Below are 23,478 nucleotides of genomic sequence, written 5' to 3' on the forward strand. Positions count from 1 at the left end.
GGGCCAACGGATGCTGAGGACTTCATGTCTCACAGGGTAGGGACCATAAGTACTGTCCTGCTGGCTTCTACCTTGGTTGCTCTTAACCATGCTGGAACATCAAGGCCTAACCTGGAAGCTCAGCTAGGGCTGGACTGAGGCTCAGCAGGACCCAGGCCAAGCCGGTACTGACTTCTCTGAGGCAGAATCCCAGGCAAAGGGAGGCATATTCAGCAATCTGAAGCTGAGTACAGACTCCCAGGAAGTCTCAAATGGCACCTACCACAAGTTTTCCTTGCTTCTCCATCCATCCTGGGGGGCTCCTAGGCCCCTCAACACTCTTTCCCACCATGGAGCTAACTCTTGATGTCTACTTTCCCAGGCTTTGGGCATGAATTTCCTCTCATTCCCAACCACCCTGTCTCTGGGAGGCTTAGAGCAAATGACCCAACCTTCTGATCTGCAGGAAAACTTGTCACTCCAGCAGCAAAAGAGCCCTTAAATGAGAAAGGTAGGCAGCTTTGGAGAGGTAACTGGGTGACCTACCAATGAGAGCAGGAAAACCAGCCCTGCACCAGCTATTTAGGCAATGCTGTTGTTATTTGCTGTTGAGGTGGTTCTGAAACACAATAAGGACTGTTTTCACTTCCTTTTAATGTAAATAGAATACATAACACATTTAAAAACCCCAACAGAACACAAGAGAGTACACACAAATTTATACAGGCAGTCCCTGGGTTATAGACAACATTTGTTCCTAAGTGTGTCTACCTGGAACAGGTGCATATGGCTCTAAGTTACCCTTATTCTACTAGAAGAAATAGGAGCCCTGGTGGTGCAGTGGTTAAGCTCTCAACTGCTAACAAAAAGGCTGGTGGTTCAAACCCACAAGCCTCTCCATGGGAGAAAGATGTGGCAATCTGCTTCCACAATGATTTAGAGAGCCTTGGAAACCCCAGGGGGCAGTTCTACCCTATTCTACAGGGTCACTAAGAGTTTGGTTTGGGACCTAGTGTAAGAAAAGGCTTGATGATATCAAAGCTGCACATGTGCAGCAAGTAAAGGTGATTCTGATGAAAAATTTGTTGCAAGTAGGAAGTGGGACTGGTTCTGCTACTTCAAAGTGAAGGTACATTTACTAATACTAAAGGGCATGTAGGAGTTGTCCCTATGTTGGAGGGTTGTAACCCAGAGACTGCATGTGTATACATATTTACAAGCCCTTAGCAAACAGAGGGGAAATGGCATGTCTGGCTAAGGGAAGCTTCTCTTCCTATTCGACTCGCCCAGAACCAAAGCACTGAGGCAGCAGTGGAGGCCTCTGCAATTGCTTTTGGATGCAACTTAGCAGGAGGCTGGAATGACATCAGAAAACACCCCCAGAGCAAAACCAAGGTGCTGTCTTTCTGGCCCTGGCCCTAACCTCTCCTCCTTGACAAGTGGCCATGACAAGCCTCTCTCTCTAGAGACCCCTAAAACTCAGATGTGACCCCTAAAACTCAAATGCAGAGAGAATTCAGCCCATGCTGCATTTCCCAGTCTTGAACTGACTGAGAAACGGGCTGCGACCAACCACGTCCCAGAGGCAGGGGAGTGAAGGAAGAGAGGATTCCAAGCAGAGATGATTGCTCCTGAGCAGGACTCCTCCATCAGCCCAATGCAGGCTCTGGAGGGCAGAGCGGGGCTGTGCTGCCACCTGGTGGGGACGGAGCACTGCAGCAAGTAACCAGGACCATGCCCTCGGGGAGCCTGACATAACCCCGTCTTCCCTTTGTAGTCCTACTCCCAAGAGCCTCACTGCAGCAGTTCTTCCCAGGAAATGGGCTTGGAGAAGACCTCCCTTTCTAGCCAGAGGTCATAGTTCATCTGGAAGTCCTCAGGGAGGTCCACCCGCTGGCCCAGGACACTCTGTAGGCAGTTGTCCACTGGCAGAAAGTCAGGGTTGTTGTGGGCCCGGTCATAGCGCCGAGCGTTGAAACGTTCAATGTTGGCACGGAGGGCACACTCCTCTGCCTGAAAATCCCAGGGCCGGGCATCGAGATCTGGGACAAAGCAGGAAGACATGGTTTAGGAGTCAGGACCTGGTGGCAGCTCCCTTTGGGTTCACTGTAAGCATTCAGGGACAGATAGGTCAGGACTTAAAATGCTGTCAGGAGAGACCAGGACTCCTCCAAGCCCTGTCCTCTGCTGGGAAGTTATAGGAAAGGGTTCAAAGAAGACTGAGGCAAGGCAGTTTCCCAGAGAGAAGAGAGCAAGAGTCAGAAGAAAAGCCGGGTCTGACCTGGTATGGTGCTATGGGATCACTAGACTAGTAACCTCAAGGTTACAGTTCAAAGCCACCAGCTGCTCTTGGAAACCCTATACAGGGTTGTTAGGAGTCGGAATCAACACAACAACCACCTAGACAGGCTTCTCCAGCAGCTTATGCAGACAGTGACTCCAACAGGGAGCACCACTAGTACAACTTGCTTCTTAAGAGGCTCCCTTCTCCCTGTCTCTCTGGAGAGCCCTTTGCCACCCGCTCTCATTCCAATAGGAGCTGTGTGCTACCTGTCTGCGGGATACAGAAGTGACTCTGGCACTGCGCTGGCATGTCCAGACTCACACTGGACTAGTAAACACCATGGGCCATGGTCCCCTAGGCCAGGAGCTACAGTGGAGCACCATACTCAAGGATTCCAGGCAGAAGAACCAACTCTCCCAGAGCAGGAAGGAGCACACAGCAAACACAGGACAGCTGGGCGGAGGGGCAGGGGCTCTGCCCCTGAGGGGAGAGTAGAGGCAGAGGCCCAGAGTGGAAAACAACATGGGGAGCATTCGGGGACCAAGTGCTCCTGTGTGCCCAGAGACCTGCGCGCCACACAGGCTGGACTGAGGATTACAGAGGGGAGATGGGTGGGTCCCATGTGCCTCACTTACAGAGTTTGATATTCATTCTAAGGATCATAAAACCAAACCTAACCTGCTGCCATCTAGTCAATTCTGATTCACAGTGACCCTACAGGGCAGAGGAGAACTGCTCCACAGGGTTTCCAAGCCTGTAATCTTTACAAAGCAGACTGCCACATCTTCCTCCCGCACAGCAGCCAATGGATCCAACCAATGCTTAACCCACTGCACTCCCAGATTTCCTTACTTCTAAAAGATGGAGGTAACACCACAGAGTTTGCAGTTTGAAATATAACAGGGAAAGGAGGCACTGACAGAGGGGAAGAAATTGGGAGGGAGGGAAGCCAACTGGGAGTTGCAAGTTGAGGTGACCAGAACTAAGGCAGTTGCAGTGGGGAAAGAAGAGGGGACAGAGTCTTGTGACAATTCCTAAAGCATGACTGGCTGGGAGGGGAGGGGGCAGAGGAGCCGAGGCTGATAACTAATCCAAATCCTTCCCAGAACTCTCACCCTGAAGCTACAAAAGCTGGGCTCTCTCTCTCTCTCACCTAAGGTCCCTCTTTCCCACACAGCTCCGACCCTGCTCCACAGCATAGCCTCACCATTGCCATAGGCCCAGTCGTCGTTCAGCCGGTGCCGCACCTTCTGGTAGATGGCTGACATCGTCTTCATGTTGCTCTTCCGCCACTGCCGTCCCAGGTATTTGGTCTGTACCTTAAGCAGTTTCAGCACGTAGAGTTGCATCATGGCTTGCTTCACCTTCAGGGCCCGCTTCAGAATGGGGGCTGACTTGAATACCACCAGCATCTGTGGAGGGCACAAGGGAGCAGCCACGGCGAGGCAGAAGCAAGTCACACTGCTGCTCAGTCCTCTTTCAGGTTATGGGCAGGGCAACTGACTGCCCCAGTATTCCTGAGGGGTTTTCTGGGACATGGGACATTCTCGCTAACACCAGAAGAGTCCTAGGCAAACTGGGACCACTGGGTGCCCTTCAGGGTCTCCCTCCCCCCCCCCACCACGTTTTTAAACTTTTAATTTGCATATTAAATAACTGTGCATTCCAATAATTAAAATCATTTGAGAAAAAAAATTGCATGGCATTTTATGCCTGCAGGACACCTTGGACCAGCTTTTACTCTATCTTATTCACTGTCGTCCCACCCAGCTTCTTCCTTCAACATGCAAGTTCTTTCCTTCCTTTCCAGCCAGCCAGGTCGACAGGAGGAGCAGGCTCAGCCATCAGTCAGTAGTACTTAATTCTTTGATGTGAAAAGGGGCAGCAGTCATTTAAACCTGATCCAACCTATCTGTATCTTACACAGTTAAACAGCTATAAAAAGGAAAATAAGAAGGCAGAGCTTGTGGAATGCACTGTGCCATCTCATAACGATTTGCCTGCTTGCTTCTCCTGTTCGATCATTTCCTTTAAAGGCAGCAGATTTTTCTCTTGCATTTCTGTCTTCTTCAATTTCGACTTCTCGAATTTCTCAGTCTTGGCCATGTCGGGTTTGTAAGACATGGTAGCAGTGGACTCGGGTGAGACGAGAGCGAGCTTGTGTCACTGACTGCAGTGGCCACCGCCATGTCTGCAAGGTCCTTAAGATCTGAAGAAAACTACTGAGTTCTTCCCCAGATACATTCCAGTGTGCACAAGTGTAATGTCAGAGGATTCATGGCCCTCTCTACCCCAAAGGCATGCATAAGCCCAGGGTCAGAGAGATTCCCAGAAGCCTGGTTTTGTTACCAACTAGGAATTAATGTGGATCTGTTTCAGTGCCTCACCCAGCCTGCAGTTCAACTTACTGAGGAACCAGTTGTTAGAAAGAAGGATGCAGTATAGCATGCTTAAATGAGAAAGCTGTAGGTGCAACAGCAAGTCCCACCCAGAGGACCCCCTGCTCACAGCATGAAGGGGTGAAGGGAAGGTACAGGGGTGTACCTGTAGCTCTCTTATCTGAGCCCCAAGTTTCATGCCTGTTGACTGTGCGTACTCACCATTGTCCTTGAATGCTTCCATTTGGTCAGTTTGTTCAAAATTCGAAGCAGATTGATACAAGAAAAGAGGTTCCTCCAACAAAACTCGTTAGTGTCGCCTGCTTCCTGTAGGATAAACCCAGGAACAACCACACCCTCACAACTGGACTGCAATTCCCTAAAGGCCCTCACAGGTGGGGTCCCAGAACAGCAGGGTCCCTATGCCTCAACCAAGAGAGGCCAAAGGGGAAGGGAAGCTCCCAACCCCTCCCTATACCTAGGGGGACTCTAACTCAGAAGTTGGCACTAGGGGAGAGGATTCCCTAGTATTTTCCTATAGGAAACTTACACTATAACTTGTGGGACTCTCTTCAGACCTCCACATCCTGGGGAGCCCAGCCTGCCTCAGCTATGGCCCCACAGGAATCCACCATGAGATGTGAAGCAACCCAACTGGGTGGCCTGTCAGCAGCTGCCCTGTCCAGCTAGCCCATGTCCAAATCTTCCCTCCCGCTTGTCAGGGCCCGCCCTGGCCCCTTCTACGCAACTGCAGTCTTACATTCAGGCACTCCACCATGCTCCTCTACCCCTTGTGTTGGGACAACCCTTCTGATAAAGGGACACTCACCAGACTCTCGGCAGTCAGCTCTGGAAGCTCATGCACCACGCAGTGAGGATAGTCCAAGACAGAAATGCTGCAAGGGGCAAGAGCAAGGCACCATTCTCAGCACAGTCCTGGGTCTGGCAGAACAGCAGGACTGGCTAGGTGCCTGGATCCCCTCCTTCACTGTGGGAGCACCAGTAGCAATCTACCCTGTCTGCACTCCCCTCCTGCCCCCAGCATGAGAAGAGAAAATATTGGCTACTCTAAGAACCTGTCAGGTCCTTCTGTGGCCAGAGGCCAGTTTGTTATCCTTCTAAGGGGAGGCGGAGGTGGCTCTGTGGCAGTTTTCCCCATAGCCATGGATCTGAGGTTGGAATCTAGAGAGTTCTAACTCAAATCTTCATCCCAGGCAGTGAAGCTGGTTGACAGACCACCAGGTGGTGCATCACACTGGGGAACAGGGCAGGAGGGGGGGGGTGGGGGCTCTTGAGAGAGCAGGCCCAATGGGTCTCAGAAAAAGAAACATGCACAAGGAGCAGCGAGGGCAGTAACTGGAGCCCAGGAGCAGAGCCACCTGCCCAGACACAGACAGGGTCACCTGTCACTAGCCTAGCTAGCCTAAGGCAGGAACCCAGTCCCACTCAGCTCTGTGTCCAGATGTCTGGCAGAGTACTGGCTTGTAGGTGCTGGACAGATTCAGCAAGTAGGCAAGCAGGAGTCCTGTCATTTGGTTGTACCCAGGCCTTCCTGGTCCTTGATTACCTGTTCTTGGCAGTGATGTAGGACATGATATTTTGATTGAAGAACTTAAGGATCAAAGGGATGCAGTTGGCAAACACCAGGTGCTGGGCCATGTATTCAAACTGGAACCAAGAGAAAAGGTAAGTGAACTCCTTGGGATTTCACTTGTTTTCCTCCAGCGATAAAAGGCCCTGGTTGGAAGACCGTGTCCTCGCACATTACTGTAGACTCAGGGAGGTTTAAAGGCCAAGGCCCTGATTCCTCTTTGCTGGAGGAACAGCCCTGTGTCTGGCCACTGGCCCTGGCCTAGTAGACTGGAAGGCAGGCCCTGGAGGTACCTGGTAGATGTGGTTCAACTTGAAGTGCTTGAGTAGCAGCAGCAGGAGAGCAGAAATAGCCTTAACAATGACCTCTTTGTGGCGGTTCACGTCCACTCCCAGTTTCATGCTCTGCAACACTGTAGTGCTAGACACACAATTTCCGGGGTGAGACGTCAGCACGTTTGGCACCTTGTTCCTAAGCACTCCCAACCTCCCATGACACCTCTGGTCCAAGGCTCCTGCCTCATTACCCACACTGTGGACATCTTAGAGGTCAGGACCCGGGCTCCCCTTGCCTAAAGCTACTTAGCTTAGTATGATTTATTTTTTGCCCCCTAATGCCCAAACATATTCTCTGCTTTTGCTCTAAAAATGAACTTCTCCTTTTCAAAATCTCCTATCAGCTTCTGCCACCATATGAACTTATGTTCCTCGGAGTGTGTTCTGTGGAATCTCAGTACATTGAGACAGATCATCTTACGGGGGGCAGGGACACAGAAAGAGGAGCACTGAGTTTACAAGTATCCTAATTCAGGACTTCCCACTGCACGTCTGAAGTGTAATATCTGGCTCTGGGATCCTTTTTCCCAGGAGCACCCTGATGGCCTAGTGCTGGGTGAAGCTCCCTTTGGCATTAGCTAGGCTCTTCTCAGTGCCCAGTCCTAGGGCAGCGCAGAGCCCTGCTCGCTGGCAGAGAGTCTGGCTCTGAGCTGGGCTGGTGTTGGCAGGCAGGCAGGAGACCAGGTTAAGACCTGGATCCTTCTCAAAGGAGAAGTATGATTTCAGTTCATACTCATATCAAAGAGATGAGCTCAGTGCCCCAGGGATGAAAAGCCCCTAAGGACTTCACTCAATCACCCTGAGACACTCACAAGTGTCTGCCTGCCAGGAACACTGACAAACACGAACTAATCCACACTCAGCTCAGGTTCACTGGTCGGCTGGCACCTTACCTAGAAGTGCTGTCTACAAGTCCTGGATGTCCCCACCTCAAAGTTTCAGAGGGTGGGTTGTGGAAAACCCTCATTCAATTTATGGGAAAAGGAAATACCTTTCCCTAGTTTGCTCAGTTCACTCAGTGGCAGAGACTACACCAGAATCCAGGCCAATCTCCAAACAGTACAATTTCCCAATCCAGTATGTGTTCTCTTTTCAAGTCAGGAATACTCTAAACTTACGGAAAAATTAGGCCAAAAAATAAAGAAACCAACCTAGCATATAAAAGAAAAACACTCCCCTGCTGCCCCTGACCTGCTCCATTCACAGGAATGACACTCACGGCATCTCCTCAGGCAGGACATCTGCTAGGATGTTGATTGAGTCTGTTTTGGCCTTGGAGGTGGGAGCTGCCGCCAGCAGGATCTTCAGCAGGGCGATCTGGGGAAAAGCAGACCACTCAGACAGTGAGGAGCCCAGAGCCAGAACTAAGCATTTTAGGTCCTCAGGTGGCAAAAGAAGGGTCAAAGGAAAGCAGGGCTAAGGGGGTGGGAAGGGTGATCGTACTGCAGGTACTGACTGATGGCCACTGAAGGTCCCAGACACAGAGCACCCTAGGGGGAAGCAACATCTCACCATATACTGAGGCAGGCTGGGGAGCAAGCCTTGGTAGAGGGTTTCTGCAGGAACTTGATCGACTTCCTCTTCTCCCTTTTTAACACAACAGGTACAAATGCAAAACCCCAGTCCTGACTACAACCTCCTAGGCCAGCTTCCTTGAAGGTGGAAGGAGATTCTGTAAGTACCAAATAAACACTACTGCTGAAGATAAAGGCAGCATACACTGAGCACACAGTGTGCTAGGCTCTGTTAGAAGCAGTTGACTTATAACAACTTACTCTTTACAACAACACTGTGAAGAAAGTACCCTCATTTTCCCATTTTACAGATGAGGAAACTAAAGCACAAAGAGATTCAGGAACTTGCCTCTGCCATTGGCCCACTAAATGGTAAAGTCAGAACTCAAAGCCAGGTGACCAGCTTAGAGTCTGTATGCTTAACCTCTGAACTATACGTAATACATGTACTGTTATCACCTGCTGTGAAAGCTCGACTGGGAGCTTCTAGAAGGCAGGGCCTGGGGCAACACAGTGCCTGGGAACAGCTGGGTATCCGCAGATCAGAGACCAGCTCTACTCACCCCTGAGAGAGGAGAGCGAAGGTACTCCTCCTCCATCTGTGCTTGGACCTCTGCAATCGACGTGTACTTGTGCTGGGGAAAGAGCAAGGAAAGCAGGCATTGTGGAGGACACCCTTCTTCTCTGGCCAGACTCAGGTACACTGGCAAAGACCTTACACATTGTTCTCCAAGCACAGTCTTCTGCAAGAGGGCTAAGTCACCACAAAGACCCCTAACTAAAATCCTAAACACCAAAGACCACAGTCTTCAGGATGGGTTGTATCTCAAAGTAAACAAAAAAATCCCCACAAATGACCAATAAGTAACACCCATATAAATGGAGAAAAGACTGAAGTTGTCAAATACTTCACTTTGCTTGGATCCACCAACACTCATGGACAAACAACAGTCAAGAAATCAAACAACGTTACCACTTTAGGCAAATTTGTTGCACAAGAGCAAAGATGTCAATTTGAGAACTAAAATGCGCCTAATCCAAACCATGGTATTTTCAATAACCTCATATGCAGATAAAATTGGACAATGAATAAGGAACACTGTAGAAGACTTGATTGATGCCTTTGAGTTATGGTGTGGGAGAGTATCAAAGGTATCATGGGCTGCCAGAACAACAAACGAATCTGTGCTGGAAGAAGTACAACCAGAATAAGAAGCCAAGATGGCCAGACTTCTTCTCTCATACTTTGGACATACGATCCGAAGGGACCAGTCATGCTTGGCGGGATGGAGAAAAAGAGGAAGCACCCCCAACGAGATGGACTGGCATAGTGGCATTAACAATGGGCTCAAGTGTAGCAGCAATTATGAGGCTGGTACAGGATCAGGCCGTGTTTTGTTCTATTGGACAAAGGGTCATGATGAGTTGAAGAAGACTTGATGGCACTTAACAACAAACTCCAAAGACCTTTCTAAGTGGACTTTTATCAATGTGCTCCCTCTTATGGTACATGGAGGGGATTATACTCATCGTAATGAAACAAGGTGTATTATTTGTTGAATGTGAAACTGCTGATCTGCCCTGTAAACTTCAATCCATAATAAAAACCTTAAAAAAAAGTGCTCTCTCTCAAAACCAGTGTAAAAAGTCCACAGATTAGAAAAAAAAAAAATCAAAGGTGGGCAAGGGAGCTTTCAGATAAACATAATAAGAGTAAAACAACTATTAAAAATGGAATCAAAACTCAAAGAATCTAGCTGAATGGGAACCATTAGTACTACAAGATTTTAAAATATATTTAAATACATATATACATTTGTTTCTCTGCTATTCGTAAGGTTTTCAGTGACTAAATATTTAGAAGTAGTTCATCACTCCTTCTTCCTAGTCTGTCTTTGTCTGGAAGCTCATCTGAAACCTGTCCACCATGGGTGACCATGCTGGTATTTAAAATACCGATGGCATAACTTCCAGAATCACAGCAATTTACAAGTCACCAAAGTACGACAACAATTGAAGTTATCAAAGACTTCATTCTTCTTGGATCAACTATCAACACTCATGGAAGCAGCAGTCAAGAAATCAAACAACGCACTGCATTAGGCAAATCTACTGCACAAGACCTTTTTAAAGTGTTGAAGAGCAAAGATGTCAGCTTGAGGACTATGGTGCACCTGACCCAAGCCATGGTATTTTCAATAACCTCATATGCACGCGAAAACTGGAGTGAATAAGGAAGACGGTAGAAGAATTGATGCTTTTCAGTTATGGTGTTGGAGGAGAATATTGAAAGTGCCATGGGCTGCCAAAAGAACCAACGGATCTTCGTTGGAAGAAGTACAACCAGAGTGCTCCTTGGAGGCCACGATGACCAAACTTTGTCTCTCATACTTTAGGACATATTGTCAGAAGGGACCAGTCACTGGAGAAGGATATCATGTTTGGTGAGGTGGAGGATCAGAGAAAAAGAGGAAGACCCCCAGCGAGATGGACTGGCAAAGTGACAGGATCAATGGGCTCAAGCATGGCAACAATTGTGAGGTTGGCCCAGGATTGGCCAGTGTTTCATTCTGTTATGCACAAGGTCGCTAAGAGTCGATACTGACTTGATGGCACCTAACAACAACCACATACATTTGTTATTGTTGTAGTTTAGTGCCGTTGAATTGGTTCAGACTCATAGCAACACTGGTTAGTGTTTCTGAGGAGCAGTTGATGAATTTGAACCTATGACCTTACAATTCAAAGCAACCTTGTGGTCCTTGCTAGAATCTGTCTTCCTACTGAGAACCTGTGCTCCTTTCTGCTTCTGCTTCTCATCTGCTCTGCTTAGCAGGGTTTGTGCACAGCCAGGTCCTGGGTAGGTGAGTACACCCAATTCCGGACGTACAGGACTATGACAGCCACTGCTGTGTTCCTAAGCCTCATTCTCCACAGCTCTATCAGCAATAGAGATGGCATTTTCACCTCCATTTGCCTATTCCTCAGTTGTTTCAAAATGTGAACAAGGAAGAGGGAGGGCTACTTAATTGGGTCCCTAAAAACACCAAAAATGGTCCGTTAATACAATCTTAAAGAATCCCAAGTCAGTCCCAAACAAAAATTTAGCTGACAACTGCTTGAATGGCTATTTCCGCAGTCCACTCATTCCTCTAGCCCCGGTGCTTTCAGGCCGACTCGCAATTCAAGCTTCTCCAGAAAGGCTGGTCTCACTTCACTCACTGTGGCACCAAGTTAGGCCAGAAGCTTACCCAAAGTCACTTACCTGCTTCAGAGTCTTGATGCTTTCATGAATTGGCCTGGGCAGCCCCACCACTGTGTTCGTGTCACTGGAAAATAAAGGAAGCCCTGTGGTTAAACCTGGACATCAATTTACTTGGGTTCCCAAACACCAAAGGCCAGCAGGGTGAGCTTCGTATTTCCAGAGGAGCTTGAATGACACTAACCTGCCTAGGGTGTAGCCTATGAATTTGCTGCGGCTGGACTCAAGGAACATCTCAATGTCCTTTTCTCTGTCAAAGAAAAGAGAAAGGTTTTCATTACACAGTATTTCAAAGTGCACAGTTAGGGAAAACAAACATCCCATAAATTGGGAAGCCAAGATAAGAAAAAGTCTCCCACAACTGTTTTGCTTTTTGGAAAAAAAAATCAAAATAGAAAAAAGGAAACCTTTACTATCTAAAGCCTACCATTTCTTGGATTAAAAACCTGAAAATATGTTTAATGAGTTTCTTCATAAAATTAAACCAATACATCAAACTTAAAACGCAGTTAATTCTGAATTTCTTACACATTTATAAAAATTACAGCTATAAAAAAAGTGTTACATTTGTCTGTTTCAAATAATGAGGCATAACTTTTTTCTAATAATCTGTTTTGCATTCTCCACAGAAACTGAAAACACATTCTAGATGAAGAAAATAATTTCTATTTCCGTCTACGTTTCATCTATTTCTTTAGAGCACTTTCAAGCAGACAATATTCATACATTTCCAGATATCTTTCCACCCATCTACTTACCCATACTGATCTCAAACACCGTATTGTTCTAAAGAAACAAATGCTTAATCTACTATTTTTTAGTTAAAAACTCTATGAAACTCCCAGGGAGAGAATGATTTCTCTGAAATATCCTTAATTTGCTTTTTTTCACAACCCCTCCACTAGCATCACATCTAACTAGTAGCTAATTCAAGAAGTAGACAAGGGCCCTATTTGGCAAGGCCAGCCACCATGACCCCTGGGCCAGTACAGGGTTCTTTAGGGCCTTGTCATGGAGCCAAGGTCAGCCTGGTCCTACAGAGCGCCTCCAATGTGACTCAGGCCAGGAAAGGCCTGGAGCTGAGCCTCACCTGACCTTGGGAGCCCAGGGGAGCCCTTTGGGGCAGGTAAGTCGGTCGGTCTGAGGGGGCTGCATTGGTGGAGGCATCACTTCATCCCGCTCAAGGGGGAATGTCTCCCCCTCCAAACTGTTGTCATCATCATTCTCCTCTTCCTCTTCTCGAGCGTCATCAGCCTTGTATGGATCCCGCTCATTGAAGGCATCTAAGTTGTCCTGCTTTATCAGAGCCTGAAAACAGATGGATGGTAGAACTGAAGGCAAGAACCTGCTGCGGAAACGGGCAAGGAGGCTTGAGGAGGAGTCACACAGAAAGGTAGAACGCTCAGGGCAGGGGAAGAGCAGAGAGGGAGTCGAGAGAGTCAAGAAATCATTTCGTACCCAGTCCCTCAGATGTTTGGAGAATCCACTATAAACTAGCCCCTGGCTGGGGACCAAGTGTCCCTCCCTAGAGGCATTCATTCCAACAAGCTGACCAGAGAGGGTCTCCCACAATCCCACTGCTCCCGAGACCATGTTGGTGCATCTGTGCACCTTTTCAACCCTCATGACTCAGAGAGACTTCACCTCACCTTGTGCTCCCGGCGGCCCCGTTTCTGCTGCTGCTCAATCAGGTCCGAGGCGGACGCGGGAGGCGAGGCAGCCCTCATGTTGCGAATCACTTTGATGCTGTCCTCAGGCAGTGGAGGCAGGCCCAGGATGGTACGCTTCTCAGCCTTCATGCTCTGCAGCTCCTCGAAGCCACCTAGCGTGCACTGAATCAACACAGGGGCACAGATCCGGGGTATGTCCACAAGATGGCTTCCTGCACATCCCTGTCAGGCTCATGACACCATGACCCACACAACCTCGAAATGAGGGACTAGCTCCACCTCAAGAATTCAGTGACATCCACAGGGAGTCCTAGTGTGGTACTGTGGCATAATGCACTGGACTACAAGGTCAGTTTGATCATTGGTTCAAATTCACCAGTCCCTCCTCGGAAACCCTATATAAATATGAGTTGGATCAGACTCCAATGCACGTAATGACAAGAAGGAAGGAGTAGAAACACAGGTTGACTTAACCCGTGCATGGACATACGTACATATGTACAACACACTCTTCAATTTTAAAAAAAAGGCTTAAAGAACCTACCTCTTCAAGTTTCTACAAAAGTCTGTGAGACTCATGTTTCAAAAGTTATATATGCCAGTCTTTTGAAGACAAATCAGAAATAATATTGTTACACATTCAAATTTAAAAAAAACAACAAAACTTTCATCTAAACATCTCTCTAGAAGCAAAAACTCTAGCGCTGTACAGCTATTAGGCTGCCTGGTTTTGAGGCTTCTGAAGACTGCAGCTGTCTTCTCTGCCTTCAGTGAGGCTTCATGAGGAACCAACAGGATATACGGAAAACATAAAGGAGACAACTTTGAAGAGGTTTCTAAACCCAGTGAAGGAGTGCATTGACTCTGTTAAATATGCACTGGACTATGAATCCAGTGGTTGTCAGTTGAAGTCCACCAGTAACTCTGCAAGAGCAAGATGAGGCTTTCTGAGCCTGCAATGATTAACAGCCTCGGAAACCCTATAAAGGTCACTACAAGTTAGAACCGACTCAATGGCACTTAACAAGAGGTGGAAGGACCCCTGGGTTGGCCCGGGCCTGGCTCACATTGACCCCCAAATCAGACGTGGTGCTGGCCTACTCCCTTCCCTAAACAGATTTGGGTTTCCTGCCACCCTGAGCAAAGCAAAAGCTAACCCAGGGCTTTCTTGCTTTCTTCATCTGACAGAGGGGTCCAATTATACCAGCTCTATTTAGACAATGGAGTCCTGATGTGGCGCTATGGGTTAATGCATTGCCAAGTTGGTTTGAACCGCAAGGTTAGTGGTTCAAGCTCACCAGCTGCTCCTTGGAAATGCTAAGATTGGAACTGACTTGATGGCACTTACAACAACAACAATAATTTCAACAAATTTTGCCTCAAATCTCTTTACAATCTCCAGGTTCAGTAGCCACTTCCTGAAGCACCGTATCTGGGGAGCAGCTGTTCTCTGGAGAAAACTGCTTCCTGGAGTCAGTGAGCAACCTATCGCTCAATGACCAAGTTCTCTTTGGCCTCAGTGGCACTTCTTTTGTCGTCTTTTCTTATTTTTCTTATTTTTTAATTTTTCAACCCACCAAAGTATTAACAATGTTGAAAAAGTTTGGGAATAGAATGATGGTTGAACAACACAATGAATATAATTGTCACTAAACTACACATGTAAAAATCATTCATAGATGTTTTGTTACATAAATATTTACCACAAGTTTTTTAAAAAGGCGCCTTAGGAGTGGTTAATCTTACAGTCCAGAAACAGAGGCCCCTAGGACCATCAAGGGAGAAGAGCACAAGCAGAGTGGAGGACCTTATCCAGAGAAGCAGCGACACCAGAGATGGAGGCAGAGATGGGGACATGGAGAAAGGGAGCAGCTGAGGACTCTAGATTCATGGAAAGAGAGGGACTGGGTGCTGGTGGCTAGGAGGCAGGCTTGCAGAATGTGCCCTTTGGTTGTTTAAATTATTATATATGCCTAAGTGTTTCTGTGTACATCCTCCCCACCCCTCCCAAAAACAAACCGGGAATAGAAGCAAATACTCTTGAATGATGATGCACAGAGAAGACTGTAATCATTGCAACGAAACTATGTTGTAAACCTGATGTTCTCCCATGTAAACCATCACTCAGTTCACAATAAAATTTTTTTAAAAAGGCCCCTTAGCACCCAAGTTTCCCTCCAAGGAGGTGCTCACCAATACTGTCTTCCAGAGCAGCAAGAGCACTTTCTTCATGGGAAAATGAGGGGCATGGCCACTGCAAAATTTGGTGACCATTCCAAACAGCATGATGGCAAATGGCTCGTTGTTGTACAATGGGGAACCTGGAGGTGATATAAAAGCATGAGGACCACAGGCAGGAACAGGATACCCCAGGACCCTGAGCCTCCAGCTGCCCTCTCAGGCAGAGACTCTACAGGAAACCCAGGGTCCTACCCAGCTCAGCCCTGAAGGTCTGCCGCATGGTCCTCCACTCGGCCTTATCACCCTCACACTCCTGGTGAACGGTCTGCACAGTCAGGTACATGATGTTCAGCAGGACCCTGGGGACAAGAGTGAGTTCATAATGTAGCTGGATGGGGGACCAAAGGTGCAGCCCAAGGTTCCTCACATCCCAGCTGACAGAAGCGTGTACACAAAGGCTGGTGGGGAGGGGGGAAGGCTGCAATGGAGAGAAAAGTGAGAACAGAAAGAGCAGAACCAGAGCCTCACAGATCAAAGGCATGGCTAAGACGTTCCGTCTTGCTGCTTCCTTCTCTGCTTCATGTCACTCTGGCTGCAATCAGATCTTATCCTGTGCTGTACCTCCAGTGCCCAGCAGGTGCCCACACAGAGGAGGTACTTACTTAATCAGTGGCTGCCGAGTGATATGAGCAAGATTGTCACAAGTACTTCCTGCCTTAAGTTCCTGGGATGAACAAAACACAGATGTGGGCCTAGAACAGTGAACCGGGTGTCAGGTCAGACAAAGCAAACCAAGGTCAAAGTACCAACAATGAAAGAGGACAGGGACAGCGCTTAACAAGATGAAATGGAAAGCAGGAGGGGGTGATACCTAGGGATTCTAACTACTGTGGGGAGCACCACAAGCATGAATCTGAAAAGCTTCCAAATTAACAAAAGAAGACAAGGTTTAGCCCTTGGGAAAATACAAAGATGGTATTGTTGTTTATTGTTGTGAAGTGCTGACGAGTCGGTTCCGACTCATAGTGACCCTGTGTAGGGTTTCTGAGGAGCAGCTGGTGGGTTTGAACTGCCGACCTTGTGGTTTGCAGTCCAGTGCTGATCCTACAACGCCACACCAGGAGTCAGTTGTTATTACTTCCTGCAAAGCCACAAAATACTATGTAGTAGCTGGGACTGATCCAATGTAGATGGGGATCATACTGCAATACCAGAAGGTGGGAGCCCAGAGAACCACACTGTGTCCCTCCCAAATATAACATATTGCACACCCCAACTCTCAGCAGCAATGTGAACAGAAACCCCAAACTTCACTAGGGTTCTGTTAAGTGGGTTGACTCAGGACTTCTTTCTTTGGAAGACTTAACCCAAAGCCCCAGCTTGGGAGAGCCTCAGCAGGGTCTACACATCACTCACTGAGAGCCCATCACAGCTACAGATTCACCACCCTTCCCCAGTCTGCTCTGGTTCTCCAACACGGGCTGCTCAAGCTCCCAGAGGCCCAGGCTTGCTGCTTGCCTCACCTCAGGTCTGTGCTGTCAGCTAGGGAGATGGCGGGCTTCCTCACCGCACTGCTACAGGCGGCACTGTTGCTGTAGGGAAGATTCGAGAGTCAGCACCTTCCCCAGGAAGGAAGAGAAGGAAGGCCTTCCCCTGACAAGCGTTATCCAGCGCAGGGACACAACATTATGGTATCAGGAGACTTTCAAAAAAAAGTTCGTGGGAAACTGAATTAAAAGATGGAATTTCCGTGAACTTTCTGAAGCCCCCACATATGTGTGAGACTGCATGTAAGGCTGGAGGACACAGTGATTAGGAACTCATGCTCTGGAGCAGACTGCCAAGGTGTGAGCCCTGTCTCGCATGTACAAACTATGCCCTTGAGCAAGGTACCTTCAGTCTTAAGTTTCTTAGTACACAAAATAGGGGTGACAAGAGTACCTATAGGTCATTAACATGTAGTATCCTTAAAACAGTGCCTAGAATATGGTAAGGACTTAGTGGGTGTTCTTAGCTATTAGTACTGCTGCTATTGCCCTTAGATGAGCAGCAGCTGACCTGTCCATTAGACAAAGGGGAAAATCTCAACACAGTACACCGAGTTTGTAGGTTTAAGGAAGAGTTCAAAATGAGAGGCCTCCTTTTGAAAGGCACCATTGCTGGGCAGGACCGGCACTATTGGTGGTCTCAGGGAGCTACACAGACGGCTTCCTGGAGCCTCATCAGTCTTTAAGGTTTGGTTGAGCAGCTTTCCCACTATTCAACCATAGTGGTCAGAAGAGAGCTTGGGACCAGACCCTCGGCCCTGTGTGGCCCATCTAACCCTGTTAAAGTAGTGAATTCTGTAAGCTCAGTTACCCCTTCCCAGACCTGTCTCCCCTCAGAATTACTCACTCTATTTCCATGTTCAGAAGCTCCACCAGAGCATTGAATGTGCCCACCTCCAGAAGCAGGAAGATGTTGTAGCGCATCCAGAATTGCACCTCTGCCTCTGAGCTGCACTCTCCAAAGGTGCCTGCAAACACAGGGCATAGCTCACAGAGCCCCTCCCTGTATCGGACTGGGCAATGCCACTATGGGAGGTGCCAGGTGCCCCTGGGGAGGTCCATTCAGTACCTTGAGCAACATAGAGAATTGCTCGGGCTACCTTGAGCCTCTTCTCTCTGGCAGTGACTTCCAAGCCATCTAGGAGCCTCATGGCGTGGGTACGGTGCTGGCTGGTGTCCAGCTCAGTCCACTTCTTGTCTGTCACTGCAGGGCGAGAAAAATCAGGACAACGGGATGGACACAATGTTAACCCACCAAATTCATCAAATTTCTATGAATCTGAATTTTCAGATGGGAATACTGGCATTTTGGGTGCAATGATAATTAGATAGAGATTGTTTTCTTCTGAAAAGTCACCACTAGAATTCCTGTAGGTTCACTGTCAGGCCTTGAACAACCATGGGTCAGGTTTCTTAGGTCACTCCAGAGTGACTGATGATGGAAAGAGAGCCAGCAGCTCTTGTGGTGCAGTATGAAAGGAATCAAGTGGGAAGATCATCTCACCATGGATCCGGAAGTCCTCCTCAAAGCATTTTCTATTCATCAGGAACTCTGGCCCTTCTGTGTAGCTGTACAGCTCTGTCAAGAACACATCTCATCATCATCAGCTCCTCATCGATATCCCACACCCAGGTCTCACGGGCAACAGAGAAGGGAAGGCATTTGCTTCCCAACCTACAACGATTCCTGGACTACGCCAACTACTAAGGGGGCCTCGGTGCTCAGCTGTGCATGCTGGATAGAAGGCTGACTTGCCTCGCAGCGGATAACCAGAATTTAAACTAAACAGAAATCCAGGCATTTCCAATCTGATAGGAAACCATCTTTCTAAGCCATGCGAGAGGCTGACCAATTCCCTGAACATGCATCTTTCCAGTGGCCACTCCATCTGTAGAAGAGGGTTTCAAAAGTTTGCAGAAAAATTCCTAATCTTTTAATTTCATTTTCCATGAACTTTTGAAGCCCCCTCGTATAAACTGGTACGGAAACTCCCAGCTATTCTGCTCCTGTAATGATTTATAGCTTCGGAAACCCTGTACAGGGTCACTATGGTCGGAACAGACTCCATGGCACGTAACAACAACAACATGGAGGCTCAAGCAGTTCAAGCTGGCCTCAAACCACACATGTGCTGCAACTGCAGCAATGGTATACACTGATGCAGCACACTTGCTGCTGCAGCTTGTGACCCACTGCTTGAGAAACCGCTGTCAAGGGCACTTTATGGAGGAGACACCACTTGCTAACTGTCCCACATTGGGGATGGGCCCTGTAGCCAACTAAGCTGACTACACATAAAAGCTTTATTAAAGTATTAAAGGGCATGGCAACCCAAAGTCACAAGCTATTTAAGGCTTCAAGCAAAAACTAACATGGTCCTGTAGGATAAGCACTGGACTGCTAACTGCCAGGTCAGTGGTTCAAATCCATCAGCCACTCTCAGAAACTCTATATAGGGTGGCTAGGAGTCAGAACTAACTCGGTGGTTAACAACAAGATAAGGGCTAACTAAAGAAAAAAAACAAAAACACCCTAAAATGTATTTACACTTTTAATTTTCTAAAAGAACAGTAAGAAAAAAAAATTGATTTCTCCTCTTCCCAACCAGTACAAAGTTCTATAGTTTACCAGAGAGCTCTGCTGCCCACTTATCTGTATCTGCATACTCAAACTCGAGGTCTGGTGATTCAGAACAGCCCTGTGGGGAATAAGAGAGAATGTTATGCAAAAGATCATTCTGCATGTTTTTTTAAAGGAAAAAACATACACATACTATGGTGGTGGTGGTGTGCCATCATAGTCACTCTGCATAGGGTTTCTGAGGCTGTAAATCTTTATGGAAGCAGAAAGCCTCATCTTTATCCTATGGAACAGCTGGTAGTTTCGAACTGCTGACCTTGTGGTTAGGAGCCCGATTTGTAATCACTATGCTACCAGAGATCATTGCTTCTCCTTTATTGATGTTTTTTCACAATATTCTGTCTCCTGGTCTAACTTATAAAACCAGTTGCTGTTGATTCCAAGAATGTCAAGAGTAGAACTATGGGTCACATGATTTTCAATGGCCAATTTTTCAGAATTACCAGGTATTTCTTTCAAAGCATCTCTGGGTAGATGTGAACTCCAACTTTTCAGGTAGTAGCCCAGCAATGCTGACTACATATCAACCCAAGGAACTCGCTAGAGCATGTTATACAAGGGGTTTTCAAAAAGTTCATGGAAAAACTCCATCAATTTTTCATTCTGTATTAGTACAAATTTAATGAAGCCCTTTGGCACTTTTCTTTCAGAGCATTTTTCAGTGTCAGAGCATTTGTTTAGTGTCTATCTCTCCAGGAGACTGCAAGTTCCTTGAGAGCAGGAACTTTGTCCCGACTGTTCACCCATGATTTCACCAGGCCGAGCACAATACCTAGCACGAAAGAATGTATGAATGGTTTATGCTCTAATAAATACTTGTTGGATGAATGAGCACAAGGTTTCTCTGTATTTTGTGCACTGAATGACCAATCCCCATGGTGCTATCAGTCGGGAAGTCTCACTTCTTTCTGGGTATTGGGCTATCAACAGCTCAGGATAAAGTGGGTATTGAGGCCCTTCTTCCTTCCTGCCCCCTTCTCCAATTTCTGTGAGAAATAACAGATGGAAAAGGCAGCAGCCTCACAGAATGGCTTCCCTCCCACACACAGGGGGAGAATGCAGTACAGGGAATCTTTTTTATTGCTGGGGATAGGTGATTACTAAATACACACCATTCTGGACATTATACTTCCATAACCCTCCACACTTACAAAGGAAACCTATCAACCAAGCAAGGGTTCCTGAAAAACCTGTTACTTTGCTTTTTCAGGGTACTCTGGACTCGCCAAATTTTGACATGTTTTACCAGACTTTGGACTTGCAAACAAACAAACAAACAAACAAGCAAAAAAGGTTGAGAGGAACTGATTTCACAGGTCTAAAGATAGCATCATGAGGGTTTGGTATGGCCTGAAAGAGAGGAATTCTTACTCGTTAATAAAAGCCTGCCAGCTGATCAGTCTCTCCTGGGAGTTGTCTCAGGTAAAGGCGACCTCATAGTAAGTGCTCTGAGAACTTGCTGATTAAGAAGCCCTAAATCGCTGAGAATCGTGTGTGCCTTCATTCATGAATTCCACCAAAGGAGGCAGTAGGAGGAATTCTTTAACTCTGGGCGAAGTGAATTAGTTGACTAGCTCAGACTAGAGATTTGGTGACAGGAGGGAGAAGAGATGCCCCAGCACGTTTGAAATGGACATTTCTGATCTAGCATCAGCCCCATTCAGCACAGCAACCACTCAACACGGTCGCCGTGGCTCGAACCTGCACTTCTTAAGGAGGGGCACAAGGAATACTCCCCACACCCCTTCTCCCAACCTCCTACTGGTAATAATTAGCTCCGTCAGGCTACAAAGTGCTTTCTAAACACTGTCCGGCTCCTTTCCTGCCCACACACACCGTCCACAGCGCTCTGCTGAACCAGCCAGCCGGCGCCCGTTCGCCCAGCATCAGCGGCCGAGAGGATTAGGGGTTGGGGGGCACCGCCACCCCAGCCCGCTGACTCTTCATCCCCGAACTGGGACGGGGGCGACTTTCCTAGAGGCTGGGTCCCCCAGTCCGCACCAACAAACAGCCCCGGCCCCAGAGCAGCAAGAGAGCGGTCACTCGGCTCTGGGAGGCGAGGCTTGGGGCGAGGCTTCACGCCCCCGGCCCCGAGACTGCACCAGCCTTGCTTCCTGCTTCTCTTGTAAAATGACAGCTTCCCAGCCGGGCCCGTTGACCATTCTAGGAAGGTAGGATTGGACTCGAGAGCGGCCCCAAGACCAGGATCTCCGCCGCCCGCCCAATGCCAGCCTCGGCCTGCCCCCCCCCTCCCCCCGCCCCGCGAGCTCCTGTCCTGACCTCCGAGTCTTTGCGCTGGTTGCGGTTGAACTCTCGGGCTTTGCCTCCGGGTAGGAGGCCCCCGCTGGCCCGCGGTACTCCAGGTGGAGGCTGCGCGGACGCGGGCGGCGGAGGTGGCGGCGGCTGGGGCTGTTTGTTGTTCACGATCAGTGGGCTCGGACCGCCAGCTGCCGGCTCCATTTTGACTGCTCCACACCCCCGGCTCAATTCTCGGACCAGCGCCGAGATGCGCCTCTCGCGTTATTTCTGCCAGGAACTGTCCTTGGTCGCCATATTAAGAGTGGCAGCAATTGCTCAACGCCATCTTGGCTGCCCAACATATCGCGAGATTCCCTTTACCTGAACTGTTCTTTTCCTTTTGTGTTTTTAGTTTTCAGCTCTTCTTCCTATTCCCTTTACGTCTTATTTTTTCTGTGAGACACCCTACCCCCCTTTAGTTGGCCTCTTCCTTCACTGTAACGTCGCTTTGCACTTGTCTCTATTAAAGTCCTGTTCAAAGTTTTGGGAACTATAGTCTTGGCAGCGTAGTAGATTGAGCTGGGATGCTTGCTAACCAAAGGGTCAGTAATTCGAATCTTCTAGCAGTTCCTCGTGAGAAAGATGAGGCTTTCTTCGCCAGGAAAAATTGACAGCCTCGGAAACCCTATACAGGGTCATTATGAGTCGGAATCAACTCGGTGGCCCACAACCACCACCAGCAGCGGTGAACAAGATGGACAAGGTTCCAGTTTTCTTGGAGCGTACATTCACATGAGACTAAAGACAAACATACAAACAAGTAGAACAATTACAGTTGTTACAAGTGCCAATCAGTCATTCAACAAACACTTAATGAATCCTTTCTGTACTCCTATCAGTGGAGTTCTGGTGTGGCGCTGAGGGTTAATACGCTGAACTGCACGGTTGGCTGTTCAAGCACACCAGCTACTCCTCAGAAACCCTATACAGGGTCGCTATGAGTCAGAACCAACTTGACGCTTAACAACAAGCAGTGGGATAGAATGAAGAACAAATTAAATACCTGTATGAGACAGAGTCTAGAGCGAGAGATAAGAGTAAAACATTCGAGAAATTTTTTAAAATGTGTAAAGAATTAGAAAGTGAATGGTAACTGGAATGGGGCGGTACGGGGTGGGCTGTGTGACTATTTTAGATAGGCTGGTCCGAGAAAATAGACACACGAGGAGATGCTTTTAACGGATTTTTCGAGAAGCGCTTGAGGGAGCTATATGAAGACCCATGGAGGTATTTGCAGGGGCTTTGAGATCATTGTGGTTGGAACTGAGTGAGCCAGGGAATAAGTAGGAAAGTCAGATAATGCAGAGGAAGGCATGGAAATGCGTTTAGATTTTTTTGAGTGAAATGGAAAACCATAAGAAAGTTGATCAGAGAGGTGTCATGATCTGATGTTTAAAAAACCATTCTGTCTTCTTGGATAAGGGATTGGAGAGTTGCAGGAGTAGATGAAGGTAGACAGGTCGAGAAATTATTTTGATGGCAATAATGGTGGTTTAAGGAGCTCTGGTAGCATAGTGGTTATGAAGTGGGCTGCGAACTGCAAGTTCAGCGGTTCGAAACTATCAGCTGTTCCGCGGGAGAAAGATGAGGCTTTCTGCTCCCATAAAGATTTAAATCCTCGGAAACCCTGTACAGGGTCGCTATGAGTTGGAACCGACTCCATGGCACATTAACAACAACAACAATGGTGTTTTGGACTAGGACTATTTGGTATCTCTATATTGTGTTGTTGTTGTTGTTGAGTGCCATCGAGTCGGGTCCAACCTATAGCGACCCTGTACAGGGTTTCCGAGGGTGT

General features: G+C 47.8%; 2 protein-coding genes across 2 annotated transcripts; both read right to left on the bottom strand.

The window, feature by feature from the left end:
• Positions 1-1,620: 1,620 nt before the first annotated feature.
• Positions 1,621-21,855, bottom strand: STRIP1 (striatin interacting protein 1). The gene is made up of 21 exons (XM_006865943.1): positions 21,663-21,855; positions 19,371-19,440; positions 18,246-18,320; positions 17,811-17,945; positions 17,589-17,709; positions 16,718-16,786; positions 15,447-15,553; positions 15,207-15,334; positions 12,993-13,175; positions 12,434-12,651; positions 11,528-11,593; positions 11,347-11,410; positions 8,645-8,716; positions 8,080-8,154; positions 7,787-7,884; positions 6,526-6,652; positions 6,209-6,309; positions 5,471-5,537; positions 4,864-4,968; positions 3,471-3,675; positions 1,621-2,021 (listed from the first exon to the last, which is right to left on the bottom strand). The coding sequence occupies exons 1-21, from the start codon at positions 21,840-21,842 to the stop codon at positions 1,774-1,776; spliced, it is 2,514 nt and encodes an 837-aa protein (XP_006866005.1). The 5' UTR covers positions 21,843-21,855; the 3' UTR covers positions 1,621-1,773.
• On the bottom strand, positions 4,183-4,387 carry LOC102835449 (putative thymosin beta-4-like protein 1-like). Its single transcript, XM_006865989.1, has 2 exons — positions 4,257-4,387; positions 4,183-4,198 (listed from the first exon to the last, which is right to left on the bottom strand). Exons 1-2 carry the CDS (start codon positions 4,385-4,387, stop codon positions 4,183-4,185), a joined length of 147 nt encoding a protein of 48 aa, XP_006866051.1.
• Positions 21,856-23,478: the final 1,623 nt, after the last annotated feature.

Source organism: Chrysochloris asiatica, unplaced genomic scaffold, assembly GCF_000296735.1.
Source record: "Chrysochloris asiatica unplaced genomic scaffold, ChrAsi1.0 scaffold00085, whole genome shotgun sequence".
Classification (NCBI taxonomy): Eukaryota; Metazoa; Chordata; class Mammalia; order Afrosoricida; family Chrysochloridae; genus Chrysochloris; species Chrysochloris asiatica.

Excerpts from the sequence above, each read along its gene's own strand:
- STRIP1 (XM_006865943.1), bottom strand. The coding sequence starts at position 21,842 with ATGGAGCCGGCAGCTGGCGGTCCGAGCCCACTGATCGTGAACAACAAA. Across the intron at positions 16,787-17,588 it reads CTTCTGAACATGGAAATAGA|CAACAGTGCCGCCTGTAGCA; the intron begins GTGAGTAATTCT and ends TCTTCCCTACAG. Across the intron at positions 5,538-6,208 it reads TACATCACTGCCAAGAACAG|CATTTCTGTCTTGGACTATC; the intron begins GTAATCAAGGAC and ends TGCCCCTTGCAG.
- LOC102835449 (XM_006865989.1), bottom strand. The coding sequence starts at position 4,387 with ATGTCTTACAAACCCGACATGGCCAAGACTGAGAAATTCGAGAAGTCG.